Genomic DNA, 26,163 nt, shown 5'->3' on the forward strand with positions numbered 1-26,163 from the left:
GGGAACCATCATCTTTTCCCCTCAAATCCCTCCATCTTCAATCTCTCCCCTACCCTCAAATTCCTCCACATTCTCAATCTCTCCCTTGAGCTTAAATACCTCTCCACATGAACACCTACCTGTAAATACATCCCCATCCACCATTCTTCCCTCAAGCCCTCTCCCCCTCTTCAATGCCTCTCCCCATCCACAAATCCTCTCCATCCTCAAACCCTCTCCCCATCCTCAATTCCTCTCCCCATCCTCAATTCCTCTCCCCATCCTCAATTCCTCTCCCCATCCTCAATTCCTCTCCGCATCCTCAATTCCTCTCCCCATCCTCAATTCCTCTCCCATCCTCAATGACACCTCCATCCTCAAACTCTCACCCCATCCTCAAACCCTCACCCCATCCTCAATGACACCTCCATCCTCAAACCCTCACCCCATCCTCAAACCCTCACTCCATCCTCAAACCCTCACCCCATCCTCAAACCTTCACCTCATCCTCAATCCCTCACTCCATCCTCAATCCTTCACCTCATCCTCAATCACACCTCTATCCTCAAACCCTCTCCCATCCTCAATCACACCTCCATCCTCAAACCCTCTCCCATCCTCAATCACACCTCCATCCTCAAACCCTCACTCCATCCTCAAACCGTCACTCCATCCTCAATCCTTCACCCCATCCTCAATCACACCTCCATCCCTCACCCCATCCTCAATTCTTCTCCCCATCCTCAATCCCTCTCCAGCTTCTTTCTTTTCAATCTTTTTATTAAGCATATTACAGTAAACTGATGAGGAGAATGGAATATAGAATCAAATAGTAAAAACAGAAACATCAATATATTACAATAATACAATGTATAACATTATAATATATTGAACAATATTATCCCTTTCTGCCAATTTGGAATATTTCAAAAAAGATTTTAAAAAATTGTTTAAACCCCATCTAACCTACCAAAATAACAAAAATATGCAAAAAAAAAAAAAAAAAAAATGCTGGGCAGCCTAAATGGAGAGTTTACTGCAACAGATCTATCAAACTATTTATCTGGTCCTTTGCCAATAAAAAAATAGAAATCCAAGAGTCTGGAAGGTAAAGTCAAAATACAAATTAACATACAAAATTAGATTATAAAAAGGACAAAAAGTCTCTTCAAACCTATCAAAAGTGCAACTTGTAATCTTTTTCTAAACTTAAAACATGAGAATTTGAGAGAACCATTGCATCAAAGTCGGTGAATTAGGATCTTTCCATTTAAATAAAATGGTTCTTTTGGCCAACAGTGCAGCAAAGACCTGGTGTGCAGAAGTGGGAACTCAACCCACCTCTGGAATTAGAATTCCAAAAATAGCAGTCAATGGATTAGGTTGCAATCTAATACCCAATATAATTGACAAAATCTTGAAAATATTGGTCCAATTCCTACCTCATCCTCAATCCCTCCCCCATCCTCAATCCCTATCACAATCTTCAATCCCTCCTTCATCCTCAATCCAACTCCCCATCCTCCATCCCTCCCTCTCCCCAATTCTTCTCTCAAATCCCCCACCTAAATCTCAACCCTTCCCCTTCCCCTCAGATCCCTCCTCCCCCCTCAGATCCCTTCCAGCAAATCCCACCTCCCCCACAGATCCCCCTTAACCCACTCCGACCAAATCCCTTGCAGCTGCTCTTCCCCATCTCCCACATTCTCCCCCAACTCTGAACCTTCCCACCACTGCCAGTTCCGCCAGCAGTGACCGGAAATGCGCGCTGCGCTGCCGGAAGTGACAACATTTTCAAATCGGCTGGCGGCAGCGAGCAACAAGAAGGTAAGGGTTCGCTGAGTGGATGCGCCGTCACGGTGCTCTCTCCAGGGAAAGGACGGCTGACACCCGCCTCTCCCACTCTGCCCCACTTGCCTCTACCCCTTAACCCATCCCCTCTCTCCCCGTCACGCCCCATTCACCCCCCCAGCACACCCTCTCTCCCCTCCCCTCTCCCCTCCCTCCTCCCCTCCCCTCCCTCCTCCCCTCCCCTCCCCTCCCCTCCCCCCCTCCCCCCTCCCCTCCCCTCCCCTCTCCCCTCCCCTCTCCTCTCCCCTCCCTCCCCTCTCCCCTCCCTCCTCCCCTCCCCTCTCCCCTCCCTCCTCCCCTCCCTCCTCCCCTCCCTCCTCCCCTCCCTCCTCCCCTCCCCTCCCCTCCCCTCCTCCCCTCCCCTCTCCCCTCTCCCCTCCCTCCCCCCCTCCCCCCTCCCCCCCTCCCCCCTCCCCCTCCCCTCCCCCTCCCCTCTCCCCTCCCCTCCCCCTCCCCTCTCCCCTCCCCTCATCCCCCTCCCCTCTCCCCTCCCCTCACCCCCCTCCCCTCTCCCCTCCCCTCACCCCCCTCCCCTCCCCCCTCCCCTCCCCTCCCCCCTCCCCTCCCCCCCCCCTCCCCTCCCCTCCCCCCCCCCTCCCCTCCCCTCCCCCCCCCCCTCCCCTCCCCTCCCCCCCCCCCTCCCCTCCCCTCCCCCCTCCCTCCTCCCCTCTCCCTCTCCTCTCCCCTCTCTCTCCCCCTCCCCCTCTCCCCCCTCCCTCCCCCTCCCTTTCCCCTTTGCCCCCTGCTTTCCCCTTTCCCCCCTACCTCATTTTCTACTCTAGACATTCTCATAAACACTTTAAACAATTACATTATAATTAATCAGTTATTTTGTGTTTTTCTTGTTATTTGACCATTTGTTCGCTTATGGTTCGTGTATCTTTAATTTTGAACCCACAGGAGAGGACCATAGCAATTACTGTTGAAATCGCAAACACAGATAAGTATATCTGTGATATAGGAGAGAATGCCAATTCGTGCCTATTGTACAATTTGTTCTGATTACTTTGATAACTTTAAGGATGTCGCAGCCATTCATTGTGGGCATACTTTTCACAGCGACTGGTGAGCACTGATAAATTATTTGTTTTTATTTGTTGGCTTTGAGATAAACTGCAGAAAATAACCTTTAAATGATAAGTGGCATTTTATAATTTGTATAATTCACTTTGAGGACAGTTCTCACAGAGTTTATGCTATTGTTTTAAACATACTTTCTGTTGACAACCTTGAATTGAATGCTGATCAGTTGCACAGGTGGACTCGCATGCATACAGCGAACCTTGTCGGCAGAGTTGGTTTAAATAGTAGAATCTGAGAGACTGGCCCACTTTGAGTATCCAGAATGCAACCCATGTATAATCTGAAACAAGGCAATGAGTGACAATGGGTCTCCTAAATTAGCACTTTAATGATAAGGTGAAAGGAGATTTCATTGTAACAAGTGGCCTCTTTCTGTTTTTGCAAAATTCTAGGTAATTTCCTTTGTAAATACTGAAGCATGGAAGCTTTCTGGAGAATTTCACATGTATGTCGTATTTGATGCAGAACGCATAATGTTTTAATAGAACGGTCTGATGATGCGATATATTGAAGTGCATTAGTGAAAAGCTGATTCCCATAATTTTGCCGGGATTCTTGTTTTAGTAAAGGGACAGTTGAAGTTTAATCGTGGACAAACCACTAAGATGCCCTGTCAGCTTGCGGAACTAAAGGTGTTTCCTATATTTCACACTTATTTTTGATGAGCAGCAGTGGCAGAGCTCAATGACCAGTTCCTTCCAGCACACAGTTGCTGCATGGCCAGCAGAAAACATGAAAGGGAAATTGAGTTGATCCATATCCTGACTGAGTGCTTTTATCTTTGCTACTTAGCATTTTGCAGATATGTTTTTTGATGGGGGGCAGTTGGGGGCCCACTTCAGGTGGTGGAGCTGATATTTGCAAGATGTCAACATTGAGGATTAAAAATATCTTGCGGTATTATTATTTATGTTATCAGGACTATGGAGCATTGAGGATAAATCATAACCTGTTAATTGCGTGCACCATCAGATTTGCCAAAATTTCGTAGTCCACTGATGTGCAACCTGTCTAAAGATAATGTGTGGAATTAACTGTTGATTTGGAAAAGGAATGAATTGCATTTACAACATAGAAGTCAAATGAGAAGCTGTATTTGAGCAAGAAATTTTTAAAAGGCTTGTGACAATTGCATAATGATTAAACTCTAAAACAATTACGGAATGATTTGAATCCAAAGCACAATCACACGTAATCTCTTAAATTAGTACTGTTCTTGACCAGACATTTGTACCTTGTGGAGAAGGAAACAAGCACACTGTGTTCAAGCAATTCAAGAAGAGAGTTGCGCACAAGATTATCAAAACCAATTTGAGATGAGGAATAAAAGCTGGTCTTGATGGCAGTGGCCCATGTCATAAATCAATAAGAAAGTCTGTTTATAAAGAACAATACGAGAATATTGGAATTTATTAAACCCGTCAGAATAAGCTGATGTCACCTAAAAGATGTTTATTTACACCTGATTGCTTTTAATATTTGTGTTTCTCTCAGCCTTGCTCAGTGGTTCCACAGCGCCCCTTCCCGGACTTGCCCTCAATGTAGAATACAGGTACCGTAACCAATAATATTAACTAATTGCTCATTTCTTACAGTGCCTCTTGATGTCAAAACATGAATCATAAATCACAAAAAGGTTGATGATAAATATAATGGAGGTGCAATACAATAAGTAAAAACACAGCGCTGTGGCTGTGTTTTGACTTCAATCACGGAGACTGCAGACTTTGCTACAGTGTTTACTCGCTGGATGTTTTGGAGGGTGGTAGAAAACCTGCACAGACATGGGGAGAACGTAAAAGCTCCTTGCACACTGCGCTGGATTTAAACCTGGGTGTTGCACTGGAATAGCATCACACTAATTGTGCCACTCAAACTTAACCACTGCGCTCCTTAAACTTTTACTCAAGACTTGACTTCTTTTTGTGCAGACATTTTATTCGCTGTGTTGATCTCTAATTGATATTTCACTGTTGCAGAATGAACTGTACTTATTTTCTAACAGGTCAGTGCAAGATAGATAGTCAACAAGCTGTTCTTTGATGTAGGTGAGGGCGAGCAAGTTTTACTACGATATTTGCATTTGCTTTGGGGTCTTGGAGGGAGTCTCCACCAGCTTTTAGGTTAAGATTGAATGTGTGTAAATGGAGTTGAAGGCCAGCATTACATGTTAATCCTCCTATCAAATAGTATGTTACCATGAGTTGGCACCACAAAAAGTAGCAGCGAGCTCATGATGATCGAGAGGGGATAAGGAAATGAAAAATGAAGTAAAATGCTGTTTGAGATCTGAAACAAAGACAGAAAAAGCAGGAAATTGTTAGTTAGGCAGAATTGGATGGAAAGAAGAGTTGACATCAAGGGAGAAGTCCATGTATAGAAAGAAAAGAGGTCAATTTTATGGTGATATAATTTCCCCACGGTGAACATTTTGTTGTTTGTGATGTATGAAAAGGACTGAGTGAAAACCAACTAACTTCTCCGTACAGTGTACGATCCTTTATCCGGAACCCTTGGGGGAAGGTATGTTCCGAATTTTGGATTTTTCCAGATTTTGGAAAGCACACCCGAATTGTGCTGCCCACCCCCTTCCAGTTGCCCGGCCGTCTCTCCCAAGCACCGGTCCCTTGACCGCCCGGCTGCCTCTCTCCCCATTTACCAGATTTTGGAGCTTTCTGGATTTTAGATGTCTGTATAAAGGATCGTGGACCTGTACAAGACAGGTTTGAAAATTAGTGATTAATCTTCCTTTGCCAGTGTTTAATGTGAGGGTTATCAAGACTAATTTATATGTGGCCATTAAAAAAAAAGTGCAGCCTTCTTACTCAAACATTTACAAGATCCAGTTCTATTTATTGATTTGTTATTACGTATTACTGTACTATTACATGTTAGAGTTCTAAGATGCATTTAAATCAGCATTAGATTGTGATTTACATGTAAATATTACATTTTTCATATAACCTTATCATTATTTTGAACCTTTGTATTTTTCAGTGTTTTTAATAAAAAATATAAGATTTATGGTATTCTGAATTGCAGTTCAATTAAAACTATTCTGATGGTAAATTAAACCTCTTTTCCCCACTGAAAGTGAAAATCAATGATAAACCAAACTGGTGGTGGAAGTCCAATAGAGAATATGTCACATAAAGGGCAACAATGAATTATTTCTTTGTGAATAAGTCCAGCTCTCTGGTTCTAGACCTGGAGTCGCACATGCCCCAAACTGATTGAGAGCAACAGTTTTCCTTAATGATATTGGATTTTTATGGCCATTCAGTTTACTCACTGTTGTATATTCAAGAAATTTATTCATGAAAGGTCAGGCACTATCAGTGGAGACAGAATTGATATTTAAGGCTGGTGACCTTTCAGTGGAACTTTAAAAAAAAGTTTTATTTACAGCATACTAGAAGTCGATTCCAGCCATTTAAACCCATGCCGCCCAATTATACCCAAATTAACCCCGTTTGTTTTGGAGAGTGGTAGAAAACCTGCACAGACATGGGGAGAATGTAAAAACTCCTTGCATACTGCACAGGATTTGAACCCGGTGTTGCACTGGAATAGCATCACACTAAATGTGCCACTGTAGCCACTGCGCTCCTTAAACTTTAACTCAAGACTTTGCTTCTTTCCGTGCTGTCATTTTATTCGCTGTGTTGATCTCTAATTGATATTTCACTGTTGGAGAATGAACTGTACTTATTTTCTAACAGGTCAGTGCAAGATACATAGTCAACAAGCTGTTCTTTGATGTAGGTGAGGGCGAGCAAGTTTTAGATCCAGAAACTCTTCAGGTAAGAATGGCATTTGTTTCAAATTTTTTTGTTAAGCAGATTATGTTCTCAATAAAACTTGTGAAGTCCTGTATTTAAAATGCCTTTAGTGTTTTGTGTGTTCATCATTAAAGATGAATCATAGTTCATATACAGTAATTAAAACAGTGGTGATGTGAAAATTGGAAATTTGTCATTAAAACAGTAATCCAGTAGAATCCCCATTATCCGGCACCTCTGGGGATTGTGGATGCCGCATTGGTGATTATTCAGGTTGGCTGAAACACCCTATTACAATACACTTACATAAGGAAAATACAGTTTAAAAGAAAAAAGACAGTGTAAAATGTAATTTGAAAAAAATAATTAGTATTGCAGTTTTTAAAATTCACTTTAATCAAGTAATTCTGTAACTTTCAAAATTTAAATTCAAACCCTGCTCGCTGGCATCATCACAGCATTGTACTAACAGCTATGCAAAGCATGCTGCCATCATAATTAACCTGCCTTCCTCTAAAGGACTTGCAGGGTGTGCATTGGGACAATTTGTTTTATGGGCAGGATGTAGTAGAGAGATGGAAGTCTTTTAAAGATCAGATTTTGAGAGTGCAAAAGCTTTATGTTCCTGTTAGGTTAAAAGGAGGGGCAAAAGGTTTGAGAGAGCCGTGGTTTTCAAGGAATATTGGAAACTTGGTTCGAAGAAAAAGGGAGGCGTACATTAGATATAAGAAGCATGGAGTTAAGGAGATGTTTGAAAGATACATTGAATGTAAGAGGAATCTTAAGAGAGGAATTAGGAAAGCTAAAAGAAGGTACGAGAAAACTATGGCAAGCAGGGTGAAAACAAATCCAAAAGAGTTCTACAAATATGTTAATGGTAAGAGGAAAGCTAGAGACAAAATTGGTCCCTTAGAAAATCAGAGTGGAAAACTGTGTGTGGAACCTAGAGAAATGGGGGAGATATTGAACAGTTTCTTTTCTTCGGTATTCACTAAGGAGAAGGATATTGGGAGATGTGGGATAAAAAAAGCAAATTGGGTAAATATGGGGAATATAGAGATTACAAAAGGTGTAGTTTTAAGGCTTTTGAAGAATATAAAGGTGGATAAGTCTCCAGGACCAGACGGGATCTTCCCCAGGACATTGAGAGAAGTGAAGGAGGAAATAGCAGAGGCTCTGGCGGTAATTTTTCGAATGTCATTAGATATGGGGATAGTGCCGGAGGATTGGCGCATTGCGCATGTGGTTCCGTTATTTAAAAAGGGTTCAAGGAGGAAGCCTGGCAACTATCGGCCTGTAAGTTTGACGTCTGTGGTAGGTAAATTAATGGAGAAAATTCTTAGAGATAGTACTTATAAACATCTGGATAGACAGGGTCTGATCAGGAGTACTCAACATGGATTTGTGGGAGGAAGGTCATGTTTGACCAATCTGATTGAATTTTTTGAAGAGGTGACTAGGAATGTGGATGAGGGTAGCGCAGTGGATGTTGTCTATATGGACTTCAGTAAGGCCTTCGATAAGGTACCACATGGAAGGTTAGTTAGGAAGGTGCAGTCTTTAGGTATAAATTTTGAGATAGTCAAATGGATTGAACATTGGCTGAAAGGGAGAGGCCAGAGAGTGGTAGTGGATAATTGTCTGTCAGGTTGGAGGCCGGTGACCAGTGGTGTGCCTCAAGGATCTGTATTGGGCCCATTGTTGTTCGTTATATACATTAATGATCTAGATGATGGGGTGGTGAATTGGATTAGTAAATATGCAGACGATACTAAGATAGGTGGAATAGTGGATAATGAAGAAGGTTTTCTAGGATTGCAGAGGGATTTGGGCTGCTTAGAAAAGTGGGCTGAAAAATGGCAGATGGAATTTAATGCTGATAAGTGTGAGGTGCTTCATTTTGGTAAGAAGAATCAGAATAGGACATATGTGGTAAATGGGAGAGCATTGAGGAATACAGAAGAGCAGAAAGATTTAGGAGTGACGGTACATCGTTCCCTGAAGGTAGAAACTCACGTGAATAGGGTGGTGAAGAAGGCTTTTAGTATGCTGGCCTTTATCAATCATTGCATGGAATATAGGAGTTGGGAGGTGATGTTGAGATTGTATAAGACGTTGGTGCGGCCTAATTTGGAGTTCTGTGTGCAGTTCTGGTCGCCTAATTATAGGAAGGATATAAACAGAGTGGAGAGAGTGCAGAGAAGGTTTACCAGAATGTTGCCTGGGTTTAAGCATCTGGAGTATGGGGAGAGATTGGACAGATTGGGTCTTTATTCTTTGGAGCGTAGAAGGTTGAGAGGGGATTTGATAGAAGTATTTAAGATTATGAAAGGGATAGACAGAGTGGATGTGGATAGACTATTTCCGTTAAGAGGAGGAAAGATTAAAACAAGAGGACATGAGTTAAGAATTAAGGGGCAGAGGTTTAGAGGTAACATGAGGGGGAACTTCTTTACTCAGAGAGTGGTAGCTGTGTGGAATGATCTTCCGGGAGAAATAGTGGCGGCGGAGTCAATTGTATTATTTAAGAAAAGGTTGGACAGGTATATGGATGAGAGGAAGATGGAGGGTTATGGGCATTGTGCAGGGAGGTGGGATTAGAAAGGGGTGTTTGGTTCGGTGCGGACTAGAAGGGCCTAATGGCCTGTTTCCGTGCTGTAATTGTTATTATATTATTATTATTAAAAGTTTACAGATAAAGCTTTACCAAATACAGTGCGAATAAAGACTTACCAGACAGGGATAGGGAGAGTCGCCCCAGTGGCGAGCAGCTTCAGCCAGCTCTTCATCCTGGGTGCCACCATTTTATGAGAAAAAATTTTATTCATACGTCTGCTGCGGGCGTGCAGTGACCGAAACAATTTTGCTGAAAATACTCAGGAAACTGGGAACGTCAGCAGCAAGAGAAATAGTCAATGTTTCAGGTCAATAACCTTGCTCACTCAGTTGCCCTCTTGAGATTTTGTTTTACTGAAAAATCCACAGATGCTGTCGAGTATGCTCAATGTAGTTAGAAGTTACTTTAATGTGTGATGTTTCTGTATTCATCAGAATGGTATTAAATAATTATGATTTTGCCGCTATTATAATAGAACTATTATATTTCAATGTTTTATTTATGGTAATTTAATTTGTATTTTTCTTAGCAATTAGTAATTGAGTTAAACAAAGATGTTTGCAATTTTATTTTGAATTTAATTCCAGAGGCATGTCACTATTTTTATCTAAATCAGAAATAAATTAAAATTGTTGAATACAAGTTAAGATCTGCTGTCAATTTTACTTCAAATTACTTGGATCAATATGTCAGTATGCTGTCCCAAAACACTTCCAATTATTAATTTGATTTCTGATTTAAAAATTAGTAGTGTTTGAAATGCTTGCTGGTGTTCTGTACTCAAATTCCCTTGAACTGAAATTTTAATTCTTGTAACCTTTCAGAATGAATTGAATAGTGTCAAATTTCAGCTGTTACTGAAAGGTAGGATCACACTTTGCTTTAACTTGCTCATTGGGTATCTTGAGGCACCATTGTGAAATGTGAACTAGAAGTGTAAAATAGAATGGGCTATGCAGTTAAACAAGAAAGTCAACAGATGCTGGGGTCGAGGGCAATACACAAACATCCAGGAGAATCTCAGCAGATCACACAGCATCCAAAGGAAGTAACCAAAGTTTTGGGCCTGGGCCCTTCATCAGGTAGGGTGCAGTTATGGTCTGGCGCACTGACCTCTATTTGGCCGAGGCAAGACAACAGTTCTCAGACACCTCTTACCCTTTGACCAGGACCCCACGAAGAAACATCAAGCCACTGTCTCCTGCACCAAGCCACTGTCTCCTGCACCATCTCTGGCCTCATCACTTAGTCATTTCCCTTCCACAGCCTCTAACCTCATTAGTTTCCCAACCCTGCACTGCCTGGGTTCAACATTCTAGTTAATATACCTGAAGAACCCCCATGCTTGAAACTTCCCATGGATGCTGCGTGACCTGCTGAGTTTCTCCGATACATTTGTGTATTGCGTATGTAGTATCCAGTAAATCATGTTACATTTACTGTAATTTTAAAGTTATGATATTTGCTGCAATGTTGTGCTGACCTATATATTCCTACCAGAAAAAAGTGCTGAACTCTTCCTGCCTCACAACCCTCTGTTTTTCGCTCTGCTCAGAATTTATGGGACCCCCTTCCCCGTGAAGAAGTTTTGATTTCTTCTGTACTTTGATTCTACAGGAAGGATGTGGAAGTCATGGAGGGGCTGCAGATGAGATTGATCAGGATGTTGCCTGGATTGGAAAATAAGTCATGAGGCAAGATTAGCAAAGCTGGGACTTTTCTCTTCGGTGTGTAGAAGGATGAGAGGACATTTAATAGAGGTCCAGAAGATTGAGAGGCATAGATAGGGTGGACAGCCAGTGCCTGTTTCCCAGGGCAGGAATACAAAACAGAGGAGGGAAGGAAGTGTAGGGGAGTCATCAGGGTTTGTTTTTTTCACACACAGAGTGTGAGTGCCTGGAATGGCTTGCCAGAGATGTTGGTGGAAGCTGAAACATTAGTGGCATTTGAGATCCTCACATAGATGAAATAAAAATGGAGGGTTACGGGGAGGGAGGGTTTAGTATTTTTAAGAATGTATAGGTTGACACGGCATACATTACTGGCGAGGTGTTGATGGTCACCGTGGAGGAGACCATGTTGCCGATCCACTATGATTGAAATCTACTGATGATGAAGCCAAGGATCCATTTGCAGACGTTAAGCAGTGTATGGGATCTTTGCATTCAACCGCTTATATAATAGCTTTAATGCACCAACACCAGGGCACCAACATGAGGATTATCCAATAAAATTTAACACTGACTTGCAAGAAATTGGAGCAGATGTACAGTGCCCTCTATAGTTTGGGACAAGTCACATTTTTTATAAACTTTATTTGCCCTTGAGCTCCACAATTTTAAATTTGTAATCCAAACAGTTCACATGTGACTAAAGTGCACGTTTCAAATTTTCTTCAAGGTTATTTGTATACATTTAATACAAGGATATTGGTCAACATTTTGGCACTGTGTAAAAGCTCTGTTGAATTTGTAAGGATTGCCATTGAGACATTTTGAGAGGTACAGCTTGAGTCAAGTTCATGGTGTAAATGCTATGGTTTGTGGTCCACATTTAAGAAAGTTGGACAGCTCACCTGGTCTTGACCTTCACATTTGGTTTCAGGGAAAGAAAAAAAGGACCAGCAATCGATCATTGATTCATTAAGGAACACATTGGATAAACACAGTGCAAAAATTGAGTCTTTAACAAAGAAGCTGAATGAGGCAGAAAATCTGTGCTCAACTCTCAAGGTATTTTATGTATATATTTGTCTTTATCTGTTTAATTGGACTATAATTCACCTGCATGCATCTACTCACAGGTGTATTAATCTTCCTTAACATTGACTGTGGGTGTTATTTTCACAGAAGCAGGTGAGATACTTGGAACAACAGCAAGATGACTCAAAATCTGCAAAGGAGGAGGCGCACAGGCTTCAACAGAAATTGAAAACTTTAGAAAAGTATGGAAAAAAAGAACATTTTTATTACAATTCTGTAAATTTCTTTGGTTAATTGTGGAGAACATACAGCACAAGACAGTAGTTCCCTGCCTGTTTATGGTGCACATGGACCCACCCCTCTTCATCTCATTCTATCAGCTCAGTCTTTGACCACCTTCCCCCTAACATTATTGTGTGCACTGCTCATAAATCACATCAAATTCAGTCACATTGAGTAATGGCCAGATTTAGAATTTAATCTTAGAATGATTTGCTACAGAGGAGGCTAATCACCACGTAATTTGTTCAGTAACAAACTTAACCACTCTCTTTCTGACTGTTACCCATTCCTCCTTTCATCAATACCTTGTTGATGTAATGGATTGTGCTGCGAGCTTTCATTGCTTGAGACCCAGTATCACTCTTGCTTTATGGTGAATGACTTCTTTATTCATTGCTAAAACCGTTTAATTTAAGAATTTTAAAGCCATCCAAACTCAGTTTCCATTTGCCATGGAGCCAAATATCTGTCTCACTGAACCATGCATTTGGCTAAGGTTGAATACATGCCACACGGAAAATTTTAGATACGAGATTGTTTGCCATGTTATGTGTTCAAGTTTTAGCTCTCTTTTCCCTGTCTATTCCCTGACCTTATCCACACTCCATCTTCCCTATTGGTAACTTGAAGCTCAGGAGAAAACAAAGCAGTTGTATATTGTGTGCAGGATAAAGCACTGCATCTAATAAAATCATTGATCATGGGAAATATGAAAGATGGTAATAATTGCATAACTGTCATCGGTACAGGAAATCTGAAATAAGAAAATGACCTGGAAATAGGCAGTATCCTTGGAGAGACCAATAAATTAATATTTCAACTCAATGAGCTTGCATTGATGTGGAATATTGACTCTCTGTTTTCTGACCTGAGTATTTCTGGTTTTTTTTTTCAAATCTATTATACTTTTGGCTCATGGCAGCTGTCAAATATTCTACAATGCACATTTTTGATAAGAAATAATGGAAATTAAACAATATGTGGATGAAGCAACAATATCTAAAGTCTGACATTTTCAAGCTTGCTCTGATACCATCTTCAAGTTTGCAGGCTGTGCTCTGACCATTCAATGTACTAGCTGTTCCTTTCCCTCGCATCTGCTCTTGTCCCTTCTTTATTCTTCTTTGGCTTGGCTTCGCGGACGAAGATTTATGGAGGGGGTAAAAAGTCCACGTCAGCTGCAGGCTCGTTTGTGGCTGACCAGTCCGATGCGGGACAGGCAGACACGATTGCAGCGGTTGCAAGGGAAAATTGGTTGGTTGGGGTTGGGTGTTGGGTTTTTCCTCCTTTGCCTTTTGTCAGTGAGGTGGGCTCTGCGGTCTTCTTCAAAGGAGGCTGCTGCCCGCCAAACTGTGAGGCGCCAAGATGCACGGTTTGAGGCGTTATCAGCCCACTGGCGGTGGTCAATGTGGCAGGCACCAAGAGATTTCTTTAGGCAGTCCTTGTACCTTTTCTTTGGTGCACCTCTGTCACGGTGGCCAGTGGAGAGCTCGCCATATAATACGATCTTGGGAAGGCGATGGTCCTCCATTCTGGAGACGTGACCCATCCAGCGCAGCTGGATCTTCAGCAGCGTGGACTCGATGCTGTCGACCTCTGCCATCTCGAGTACCTCGACGTTAGGGGTGTGAGCGCTCCAATGGATGTTGAGGATGGAGCGGAGACAACGCTGGTGGAAGCGTTCTAGGAGCCGTAGGTGGTGCCGGTAGAGGACCCATGATTCGGAGCCGAACAGGAGTGTGGGTATGACAACGGCTCTGTATACGCTTATCTTTGTGAGGTTTTTCAGTTGGTTGTTTTTCCAGACTCTTTTGTGTAGTCTTCCAAAGGCGCTATTTGCCTTGGCGAGTCTGTTGTCTATCTCATTGTCGATCCTTGCATCTGATGAAATGGTGCAGCCGAGATAGGTAAACTGGTTGACCGTTTTGAGTTTTGTGTGCCCGATGGAGATGTGGGGGGGCTGGTAGTCATGGTGGGGAGCTGGCTGATGGAGGACCTCAGTTTTCTTCAGGCTGACTTCCAGGCCAAACATTTTGGCAGTTTCCGCAAAGCAGGACGTCAAGCGCTGAAGAGCTGGCTCTGAATGGGCAACTAAAGCGGCATCATCTGCAAAGAGTAGTTCACGGACAAGTTTCTCTTGTGTCTTGGTGTGAGCTTGCAGGCGCCTCAGATTGAAGAGACTGCCATCCGTGCGGTACCGGATGTAAACAGCGTCTTCATTGTTGGGGTCTTTCATGGCTTGGTTCAGCATCATGCTGAAGAAGATTGAAAAGAGGGTTGGTGCGAGAACACAGCCTTGCTTCACGCCATTGTTAATGGAGAAGGGTTCAGAGAGCTCATTGCTGTATCTGACCCGACCTTGTTGGTTTTCGTGCAGTTGGATAATCATGTTGAGGAACTTTGGGGGACATCCGATGCGCTCTAGTATTTGCCAAAGCCCTTTCCTGCTCACGGTGTCGAAGGCTTTGGTGAGGTCAACAAAGGTGATGTAGAGTCCTTTGTTTTGTTCTCTGCACTTTTCTTGGAGCTGTCTGAGGGCAAAGACCATGTCAGTGGTTCCTCTGTTTGCGCGAAAGCCCTCATTGCACATGAACTCCTCAGACTTGACATCGACATAGCCGCTCTCAGTGAAGTCCGCCTGGCAGATGTAGGCAGCCTCCAAGAACGCGGCGCGGGCTACACACTCTACTGGTCTGGCAAGCCTTTGGATGAACGACGCCTATCTGGTGTAGGCTTCATGGTCAAGAGCTTCATTGCCTCCAAACTCGAAAACCTTCCGACAGGCCTCTCGGACCGAATCATGTCCATGCGACTCCCACTTCAAAACAAGCGTCACATCACCCTCATCAGTGTCTATGCTCCAACCCTCCAGGCGGAACCAGCAGAAAAGAACAAGTTCTACACCGACCTGCGCAACCTCATCCAACGTACCCCTACAGCCGACAAGGTTGTCATCCTGGGCGACTTCAACGCTCGTGTCGGCAAAGACTCAGAAACCTGGCCAGGAATCCTGGGCAAGCATGGCGTCGGCAAGTGCAACGACAATGGGCGCCTCCTGTTGGAGCTCTGCGCAGAACAGCGGCTTGTCATTACAAACACCCTTTTTCAGCAGAGGGACAGCCTTAAGACCACCTGGATGCATCCCCGATCCAAACACTGGCACCTCCTGGACTACATCCTGGTGCGAGAAAGTGACAAACAAGATGTGCTCCACACCAGGGTCATGCCTAGCGCGGAATGCCACACTGACCACCGGCTGGTTCGCTGCAAGCTCAACCTTCACTTCAAGCCAAAGCCCAGGAACAATAAAGCCCCCAGAAAGAGGTTCAATGTTGGAAAACTGCAGTCAGACGAAGCGAGAGGAAACTTCCAGGCAAACCTCAAAGCAAAGCTCGACGTTGCAACCCGCCTCACGGACCCGTCCCCTGAAACCCTCTGGGATCAGTTGAAGGCTACCATACTGCAATCCACTGAAGAGGTACTGGGCTTCTCCTCCAGGAAAAACAAGGACTGGTTTGACGAAAACAGCCAGGAAATCCAGGAGCTGCTGGCAAAGAAGCGAGCTGCCCACCAGGCTCACCTTACAAAGCCGTCCTGTCCAGAGAAGAAACAAGCCTTCCGTCGCGCATGCAGCCATCTTCAGCGCAAACTCCGGGAGATCCAAAATGAGTGGTGGACTAGCCTCGCCAAACGAACACAGCTCAGCGCGGACATTGGCGACTTCAGGGGTTTCTACGAGGCTCTAAAGGCTGTGTACGGCCCCTCACCCCAAGTCCAAAGCCCGCTGCGCAGCTCAGACGGCAAAGTCCTCCTCAGCGACAAGATCTCCATCCTCAACCGATGGTCAGAACACTTCCAATCTCTTTTCAGTACCAACCGCTCAGTCCAAGATTCCGCCCTGCTCCAGCTCCCTCAACAGCCCCTAAGGCTAGAGCTGGATGAGGTTCCCACCCTGGATGAGACATATAAGGCAATCGAACAACTGAAAAGTGGCAAAGCAGCAGGTATGGATGGAATCCCCCCAGAAGTCTGGAAGGCTGGCGGCAAAACTCTGCATGCCAAACTGCATGAGTTTTTCAAGCTTTGTTGGGACCAAGGTAAACTGCCTCAGGATCTTCGTGATGCCACCATCATCACCCTGTACAAAAACAAAGGCGAGAAATCAGACTGCTCAAACTACAGGGGAATCACGTTGCTCTCCATTGCAGGCAAAATCTTCGCTAGGATTCTACTAAATAGAATAATACCTAGTGTCGCTGAGAATATTCTCCCCTTCTTTATTAACTTAGAATAAGGAGAGGGTCCTCGTTTTCCTTGATTCAAACTGCTCTCATTTCTGCCAGATTTAACATCACGCCACCATCATCTGCCTTGTCCCTTCTCCCGTTTTACCATTCTTTCAAGAGAATTCCCTCTCTGATGCCATAGTAGATACTTCTGTCTCCACCAACAGCCATTTCCCTTCTCATGTAAGAACAGAAGATGCAACACCCTTTGTTCTCATTGCATTTTCCCAGCATCTCTGCTCCCCTGACCTGTTACTCATTTTCTCTGGAGTTGGACCTGAAAAGTTAACTATTCCCTTTCTCACAAATGCTGCCTTACTTGCTGAGATCTTTCAGCAACGTTATCTGCCCTTTTACATTTGCCCTTTCTGCCATGCTCCTACATGGTGAAACATCAAATCACTTTATCTTCTCCCAGTATAGTGCACTGAATTCACTGCTCAATGTGGTGTGCCTGACATTGAAGAAACCAAATCAAGTTCAAATGTATTACTGACTACATATACAATCAGATGAAACAGCATTTCTTCTGACCGTGGTGCACACATATGAACACATAACACAGCATCTATATACATATAGACAAAATATAAAATGTGTTCAGTGTGGGCGATCATTGTTTCTTCATCCATCACGGTCTCTGACCCTCCGAATCGTAGTCGTGGCCTCCCCTGTTTCTAACCATGATGTTGATCCATCTCTCATTTTCATTCTCGGCCTCTGCTTCTTTTTCCTTCCAGCTTTCCAGTTGTAACTAAATGTCCTAATGTATCTCTTCTCATGATATGTCCAAATAATTTTGATCACTGTCTTCTGATTCTTTTGTGTATGTTTTGTTTTCGTTCTTTGTAGAGCTTCTTCGTTTGTTAACCTGTCCATATATGATATGCATGTAGCGGCCCACGCCTCGGGCCGACACAGGAAATGGCCGTCGAACACGGCGACCGGCAAAGCAATGAGCCGGCTGAAACTGGCCAATCACAGCCAGTGTATCGCAGGGGGCCCAATTGGGGCCCAGGCATCTGAGGTAACTAATCGGCGGCCAGCCCGCTCAAGCCACGCCCCGGTGGTGACACATTTGAGCTGACTATAAAAGGCAGAGCTGCCACTGAACAAACTCAGCGTCGAATACACTCTACTGGTGCATGTGTCTTCTACAGATTCTTGCTACAGCCTTAGCGCTATAACCTAGCTGTAGCCAAAGCGACCTTGCTACGTGGTGACCTCGACTGGTCCAAATGGTACTTTGGACCCAAAGGTGGAAGAGCAACCTGTGATAAACGCTGTGGTGTTGAATAGCCGGGCTTCTGGCCGTTGCAACTGTGGATGTGTTTCCAGCAAGCCGAGGCGCAGTTTGCCATTCGACGGATCTCCAACGACAACATGCGCTACTACCACGTGGTCAGTGCCCTCGATCAGTCTGCATCATTGACTTCCTCCAGCAGCCCCCAGATCAAAGAATGTATGTGGCCATCAAAGAGCTGTTAACCCGCACCCTCAGGCTCTCAAACGTGAGCACACTGCCCGATTTGCACATCGACAGTTTGGGGGACAGGGCCCTTTCCGCCCTTATGAACGACATGATCGCTCTCAATGATGGCCACACTTCCTGCCCGCTGTTCTAGCAGATCTTCCTGGAGAGGCTGCCCGAAGTAATCCGGCTGCTCATCGCAGAGGAAGACTTCGATGACCCCAGGAAGGTGGCTGCCTGAGCATACCTACTATGGGCGGCGAAGAGGGACGCCTTCACTTTGATCATCAGGACCCAGCCAGGAATACCACCGACTGACCACCCAAATGCCACACCCCACCAGTGAACAGTACTGCTTCTATCATCGACAGTGGGGTCCCGAGGCCCATCGATGCTGCTCCCCCTGCACTTTCCAGGGAAACGCCCAGGCCGGCCATCATTAATGACTGCGACAACTAGCCAACTGCATAGCCTGCTACGCATTCAGGACTCCCTGTCGGGCTGACGTTTCTTGGTGGATGCAGGGGTACAGTATAGCATCATTTCCCCAGCCAGCCTGGAGGCCCGCTGTGGCAAAGTGGGCCAGGACCTCCAACTTCTGAACATTCAGCACCCGCACCATTCCTCTGCTTTGGGGACAGACAATTCACTTGGAAGTTTATGGTGGCAGCTGTGCAACAACCATTACTGGATGCAAATTTCCTGCGGACCAACTCACTCCTGGTGGATATCAAGGGGTGCCAGCTGGTACACACCCAGGTATGTCAGTCACTCGATCAAGGGCACTGAACTCACCAGCTCTCAGCTGCACTCAGTAAGTTCTGCCGACAATGAATTCGCTTGGGTCCTAGAAGAATTCCCCTGCATCACCACACCTCACTTCCATTTGGCAGAACCCAAACATGGGGTGAGGCACCAAATTGTTACATGGGACCCTCCCCTCCACGCCAGGGCACAGCATCTCCCCCCGAGAAACTCACCCTAACCAGGGACGTTCAAAAAGATGGAGGAACTCTGCATTGTGCGGTGCTCTGATAGTCCTTGGGCCTCGTCTTTCCACATGATCCCAAAGCAGTGGTTGGTTGGAAGCCGTGCGGAGACTACCACCACCTCAATGAGGCCACCATACTGGACAGATATCCCATGCCCCATATTCAAGACCACCACTAATCTGCAAGGAGCATGGATATTCTCAAAGATGGACCTCATCAGAGGCTATCAGCAGATCCTGGTCCACCCTAAAGACATCCCAAAAACTGACATCATAAGCCCCCTTTGGACTGTTTGAATTTCTCCAAATGCCCTTTGAGTTTAAAAAATACAGCTCAGATTTTCCAGAGGATGATGGATGCAGTGGGTCGGGATCTGCATTTTGCCTTCATCTACCTCATCATTTTAATAATCAGCCACACCCGCACTGAGAACACCACCCGCTTAAAACAATCATTCTCCAGGCTGAGCAATTTCGGCCTAACCATCGACCCGACCAAGAGCCAGTTTGGCCGAGAGACTATTGACTTCCTTGGCCATCGTATCGAACAACATGGAGACAGACCATTACTCACTAAGGTGGATGCTATTCGCACTTACCCCATACCATCGATGGTGAAGGGAAAAGAGTTTGCAGGTATGGTCAACTTTTATCGCTGTCTCATTCCTGCAGCCGCCCACATCATGAGCCCACTCTTTCCCCTCATGACAGGACCCAGTAAAAACATACAATGGACCCAGGAGGTGACTGAGGCCTTCCAGGCCACCAAAAACACCCTAGCCAGTGCCACCCTTCTTGTGAACCCGTGGACAGACTGCCCTCATAACAGATATCTCCAGCACAGTAGTCGGGTGTGTACTTGAACAACTGGTGAATGGACAATGGCAACCGCTGGCCTTCTTCAGTAAACACCTCAGGCCACCAGAGCTCAAGTACAGGGCCTTTGTTAGAGAACTGTTAGCCTTATACCTGGCAATTTGGCCCTTTCATTACTTCCTGGAGGACAAGAAGTTCAAAATTTAGATGGACCACAAACCCCTTACCTTTGCCTTCAGTAAGGTGTCAGATCCATGGTCAGCCAGGCAACAGCTGCACCTGTCCTACATTTCCAAATTTACCACGGATTTTGAACACATAGCCTGCAAATCCAACGTTGTGGTCTACACCCTATCCCTTCCGGCTATCTTGGCGATGCTCGACCCTACCCCTGGCTAATGCGCAGCAAGCAGACCCTGACATTCCGGCGTACCAGACATCCAGATAGCTCCCAGCAATCACACGCTGCTCTGTGACACCTCAACGGGTAAACCTTGCCCTGACATTCCGACTGCATAGAAGAGGTGGGTTTTCGACTTGATCCACAACTTGGCTCACCCGCCATCAAGACTACAGTCAAAATGGTGGTGAACAGGTATGTCTGGCATGGCCTCCGCAAAGAGGTCGCCCTGTGGGCCAGGACTTGTACTCAATGCCAGTCATCCAAAATCTAGACTCGTAGCAAAGCTTCCCCACAGACATTTAAGCCAGCATGTCGCTACTTCAGCCATGTTCACATTGATATTGTGGGGCCCCTACCCATATCCAGAGAGACATGTTACCTTCTCACAATGGTCAACCAGATGGCCAGAGGCGGAGCCACTATCAGAGACTTCCACAGAAGCATGCGCACTTAGGTAGTGCGTTTCGGGGTCCACGGACACCTTACATTGGACAGGGGGGCCCAAATCACTTAGTTTATGGACTGCCTTAGCTCGGGGACCCAACTCCTCCACACCACGGCGTATCACCCACAAGCCAACGGGTTGGTGGAGAGGTTCCACAGACACCTTAAGTCAGCCTTAATGGCACAGCTTACTGGGCCGATGAACTCCCTTGGGTCCTGTTAGGGATCCACACTGCACCCAAAGAGGTCCTCGAGGCATCCATTGCTGGGTTGGTCTGTGGCCCACCCCTAGTTATACTGGGCAAATTCGTGATGGCCCCTGAGGCACATTGCCCCGACTACGCGAGTGCCTTGGCATCTTGGTCCCCGCCAAACCTAGACCCCACAGCCAACCTGCATTTGTGTCCCAAAGAACTTTGCTGACTGTAAATGCGTGTTTGATTGGTGCAGGACCCACTGGCCACCTCTACAGTGGCCTTACGAGGGGCCATATCATCATGTCCTCAGACACAATGGCTTCACCTGTGTTTTGGACATTGGCGGCAGGGAAGAGACTTTCACACTCGACCGGTTGAAACCGGCCTTTTTGGACTTTGACCAGCCCATCACTCATCTGTGGGAGAGATCGAGAAGCGGCCCTCGAGCCGACACAAGAAATGGCAGTCAAATGCGGTGACTGGCAAAGCATCATGGGGGCTGAAACGCCTGTTTCCATAGGCCACCGGCAGAGCGGTGAAACTGGCCAATCACTGCCGGTGGATCACAGGGGGCCCAATCGGAGCTTGGGCATCCGAGGTAACCAGTCAGCTGCTGGCCCACTCAAGCCACGCCCCAGTGGTGATGCAGCTGAGCTGCCTATAAAAGGCAGAGCTGCCACTGAATAAACTCAGTGTCGAATATTCTCTACTGGAGCATGTCTTTCTTCAGCAGATTCGAGCTACAGCCTTAAGACTATAACCGAGAACTTTAGGCTCGCTGTAGCCGTAGCATTTTTCTGAGAAATCTCATTGCTGCTGCATTGATTCTTCTTTCCATTGTATTTGTGATGGTCAACATAGAAAGAATGTAGTAGCTGAGAGTTCGAAGGCGGACATCAATTGCTATTTTCTTGTTCATTAGGATGGTTCTTATTTCTATAAATGCTGTTTTTGCCATTGCTAGTCTTGCTTTTATGTCTTTCGCATTTACCATTAGAGGTTACCCATGATCGAAGGTACCTGAAGTTATGAACTTGTTTCAGGATTTCATTTCCCAGTGATGCTTCAACTTGAAATATCACGTTTCTTTGATATTACTTCAGTTTTCTTTTCGCTTAAAGTTAGGCTAAGTCTTTCGCTCTCTGTGTTGATGGTAGATTCTAATTTCTGTAAATTTACTTCACAGTTTGCTGTCAGTACTGTATCATCTATATAGCGGAGGTTGTTGATATTGTGTCCTCCAATAGTCCAGTCACCTTTATCATTCATACCATGCTTGCATGATAAAGACAAGATAGTGTTTTTCACAGAGCATATTTGCATAGATATTAAGTTAAGAAAGCAGTTAACACATTAAAATATTAAGACGTATTCCACAGTGCACTATGCACATCTGTACTGGGGTTTCGGGAGCCTGATGGCTTGGGCGGAAAAAGCTGTTTCCCACTCTAGACGTAAGGGCCCAAGTGCTATGGTACCTCCTCTGTAGAATGGGGGGGGGGGGGGTGGGTGGGGGGAATGAACTTTCCTCAGCCTTTGCAGGAAGTAGAGGCACTGCTGGGCCTTCTTGGCTTGGAGCTGGTGTTAAGGGACCAGATGATATTCTCTGCCAAGTGCACTCTAAGGAACTTGATACTCTTGACAACCTCAATGTTTGAGCCATCATTGTTCTCCCTGGGTCCTCTTGAAGTTGACAACCATCGCTTTTATTCTTATTCCAGCTAGGTCTTGTATGGTTCTCATGATGTTTTCACTGTACAGGGAGCACAAGTCTGGTGATAGAACACAACCCTGTCTGACTCCTCACTTTATTGGTTGATATTTACCAATCTCGTTGTCTATCCGGATGGCTGCACTTTGTTGCCAGTAGAGATTCCTGATTATTCTTAGATTTTTTCCATCGATATCATTTTTAAGCATTTTCACAACAACTTGGTGTTTCACTGTGTTGTACTTCTATTGAGGGTTGGTGCGAGAACACAGCCTTGCTTCACGCCATTGTTAATGGAGAAGGGTTCAGAGAGCTCATTGCTGAACCAAGCCATGAAAGACCCCAACAATGAAGACGCTGTTTACATCCGGTACCGCACGGATGGCAGTCTCTTCAATCTGAGGCGCCTGCAAGCTCACACCAAGACACAAGAGAAACTTGTCCGTGAACTACTCTTTGCAGACGATGCCGCTTTAGTTGCCCATTCAGAGCCAGCTCTTCAGCGCTTGACGTCCTGCTTTGCGGAAACTGCCAAAATGTTTGGCCTGGAAGTCAGCCTGAAGAAAACTGAGGTCCTCCATCAGCCAGCTCCCCACCATGACTACCAGCCCCCCCACATCTCCATCGGGCACACAAAACTCAAAACGGTCAACCAGTTTACCTATCTCGGCTGCACCATTTCATCAGATGCAAGGATCGACAATGAGATAGACAACAGACTCGCCAAGGCAAATAGCGCCTTTGGAAGACTACACAAAAGAGTCTGGAAAAACAACCAACTGAAAAACCTCACAAAGATAAGCGTATACAGAGCCGTTGTCATACCCACACTCCTGTTCGGCTCCGAATCATGGGTCCTCTACCGGCACCACCTACGGCTCCTAGAACGCTTCCACCAGCGTTGTCTCCGCTCCATCCTCAACATCCATTGGAGCGCTCACACCCCTAACGTCGAGGTACTCGAGATGGCAGAGGTCGACAGCATCGAGACCACGCTGCTGAAGATCCAGCTGCGCTGGATGGGTCACGTCTCCAGAATGGAGGACCATCGCCTTCCCAAGATCGTATTATATGGCGAGCTCTCCACTGGCCACCGTGACAGAGGTGCACCAAAGAAAAGGTACAAGGACTGCCTAAAGAAATCTCTTGGTGCCTGCCACATTGACCACCGCCAGTGGGCTGATAACGCCTCAAACCGTGCATCTTGGCGCCTCACAGTTTGGCGGGCAGCAGCCTCCTTTGAAGAAGACCGCAGAGCCCACCTCACTGACAAAAGGCAAAGGAGGAAAAACCCAACACCCAACCCCAACCAACCAATTTTCCCTTGCAACCGCTGCAATCGTGTCTGCCTGTCCCGCATCGGACTGGTCAGCCACAAACGAGCCTGCAGCTGACGTGGACTTTTTACCCCCTCCATAAATCTTCGTCCGCGAAGCCAAGCCAAAGAAGAAGACTTCTATTGACCTTTTGATAATATTCCTGAGAATATAAGTGACATTTGATGTTCCCTTGCCTTTGACAAAGCCACACTGTTCTTCACTGATCTCTGGTTTAATTTTGTTTCTTCTCATTAAGCTAATTGTTTTGTGTTGTCCACACTCTGCTCACCTGGTTTCTTTGGCTATCTCACATACATGCTCTCCCTCTCTCTGCCTCTACTTCTTTATCCCATTCCTTTAGCCCTTGTAGTATTCCAACGAAGTTCTAAAACTCAAGGTGCAGTACTTCATATTATTCCTGGGGAAGTTATACTCTCGGGACTCAACAATGGGTAATAATCTCAAATAATTAGCCTTCAGATAATCAGATTAGAGATCAACCTGTAATGTTTGTTTTCCTCTCCGGGTGCTGTCTGTGCTGTTAGATGTTTGACATTCTCCTATCATTTCAGATTTCCTGCAGCTGCAACGTCTTGTATTTCTCACTTCCATCCTTGCCCCTTCCCACCCCCCCCCCCCCACTTTGTTTTTCAGTATTCAGATACTGCTTCAAACCCAAAGGCCAGAGGTTGAAGAAATGATTCAGGAAGTGGGAGTAGGACAATCTGCAACTGAGCAGCTCTCCATTTACTGTGTTTCCTTAAAAAAGTAAGGATTGTTCTGTATTAAAATAATCCAAAGGTTTTGATCATCAGATGAATGGCGAAAATCTCTTTTGTTTTTAAGATGTGGATGATGCTGTTGGAGTAGATGCAGCTTTACGAAAGTGAGTCTGTGACACGGTGTTACCTGAAGCATGGTGATTCCCGGAGGAAATGTCAGTGGGCTTCAGCAGATGGTGTGGGGGCTATGGCAGTGAGGGAAATTTGAAAAAACTTTTCCAGAGGTGTTCTACCCCCAACTATAAAGAGACTGAAGGCCTCGATGGTTGAAAATTATGGGAATTTAAAGGGATTCAAGATTTGTTTAATTGTCATGCACAGTATTCAAAATACAGGTGTCCCCCACTATCTGAAAGTAGAGCATTCCTATGAAACCTTTTGTAAGCTGAAATGGCGTAAAGTGAAGAAGAAATTATCAATAATTTATATGGGGGAAAAATTTTTGAACTTTCCCAGACCCACTAAATAACCTACCAAATAACCCAAAATCTAAAATAAACAAAACATCTAGTAAAAGCAGGAATGATATGATAAAAACTAGCCAACCCGCCTATGTAAATTGGAAATAATGTATGTACAGTGTAGTTTCACTTACCAGAATCAGGAAGACAGCGAGCACAATGGAAGGCTGAGAGGAGGTGGTGGTGATTGGGCTGAGTCGTCGGGAGGTTGGGGTGATGGGAGGTTCAGGAGAGAGAGGAAGAGGGTCATCTACTGTATTAACATGTCATCGTTGTCTGAATCCATCGGGGCAGGCAGGTCACTAATGTCTACACCTTCTGTCTGCCTGCCTCAATGTCACAGCTCTGAATGGAGTTCCCGAGGAAGGAGCTTGGCGGTGCCATTCTTGCTGCTCGGGGTGCCCGCTGCAAAACAATTGCTGAACGCCATGTTCGCTTTTTGCCTTTTATTGTGAAAGCAGTAATCCTCTTTGGATTTCTTTCGGTTAGCAAAAACAGGCACTAATGTAGGTCTTTCATAAAAGTAAAATGGTGTAAAGCAAACTTTTGAAAAGCAGGAAATACCTATATACAGTTGTATCTTTTGAAGAGCGAGCAACTAATCCAGCAACATTATTAAAAGAAAGAAAACAAATGGGGGGCACTGCTAACATAGCGGTTCGCACAACACTATTACAGGACCAATTACCTTGGTGCGTATCCGGCGTTGTCTGTTTCTACGTTCTCCCCTTGTCTGTCTGGCTTTTCTCCAGGTATTCTGGTTTCCTCCCACCCTCCAAAACATACGTGGGGCTGTTTGAGGTATTTGAGCAGCACGGTATCATGGGTCAAAAGGACCTGTTAACATGCTGTACGTCAACATTAAATTCTAAAGGGGTCTAGAGCCATCCAGTGGATGAGGATTTTGCTGCCTCCGACGCCCCTGTAATATTCGTAGCTTCATGGCTTGTTGATCAACAGTGAACCCATGCACTTCCTCCACCCCG

At 45.3% G+C, this 26,163-nt stretch overlaps 1 protein-coding gene across 3 annotated transcripts in view; it reads left to right on the plus strand.

Moving 5' to 3' along the window:
* The first annotated feature begins 1,757 nt into the window (after nucleotides 1-1,757).
* The window catches only part of traip (TRAF-interacting protein), a 50,263-nt gene continuing 25,857 nt past the window's right edge, over nucleotides 1,758-26,163 (plus strand). For all 3 annotated transcript variants that reach the window (XM_069936569.1, XM_069936571.1, XM_069936570.1), the window contains exons 1-8: nucleotides 1,758-1,806; nucleotides 2,731-2,895; nucleotides 4,408-4,465; nucleotides 6,636-6,716; nucleotides 10,137-10,176; nucleotides 11,917-12,044; nucleotides 12,162-12,256; nucleotides 24,589-24,702. In XM_069936569.1, coding sequence (XP_069792670.1) covers nucleotides 2,798-2,895; nucleotides 4,408-4,465; nucleotides 6,636-6,716; nucleotides 10,137-10,176; nucleotides 11,917-12,044; nucleotides 12,162-12,256; nucleotides 24,589-24,702 — 614 coding nt within the window. In that variant the 5' untranslated portion in view covers nucleotides 1,758-1,806; nucleotides 2,731-2,797. The remainder of the gene's footprint in view (nucleotides 1,807-2,730; nucleotides 2,896-4,407; nucleotides 4,466-6,635; nucleotides 6,717-10,136; nucleotides 10,177-11,916; nucleotides 12,045-12,161; nucleotides 12,257-24,588; nucleotides 24,703-26,163) is intronic.

This window comes from Narcine bancroftii, chromosome 5, assembly GCF_036971445.1.
Source record: "Narcine bancroftii isolate sNarBan1 chromosome 5, sNarBan1.hap1, whole genome shotgun sequence".
Lineage (NCBI taxonomy): Eukaryota > Metazoa > Chordata > Chondrichthyes > Torpediniformes > Narcinidae > Narcine > Narcine bancroftii.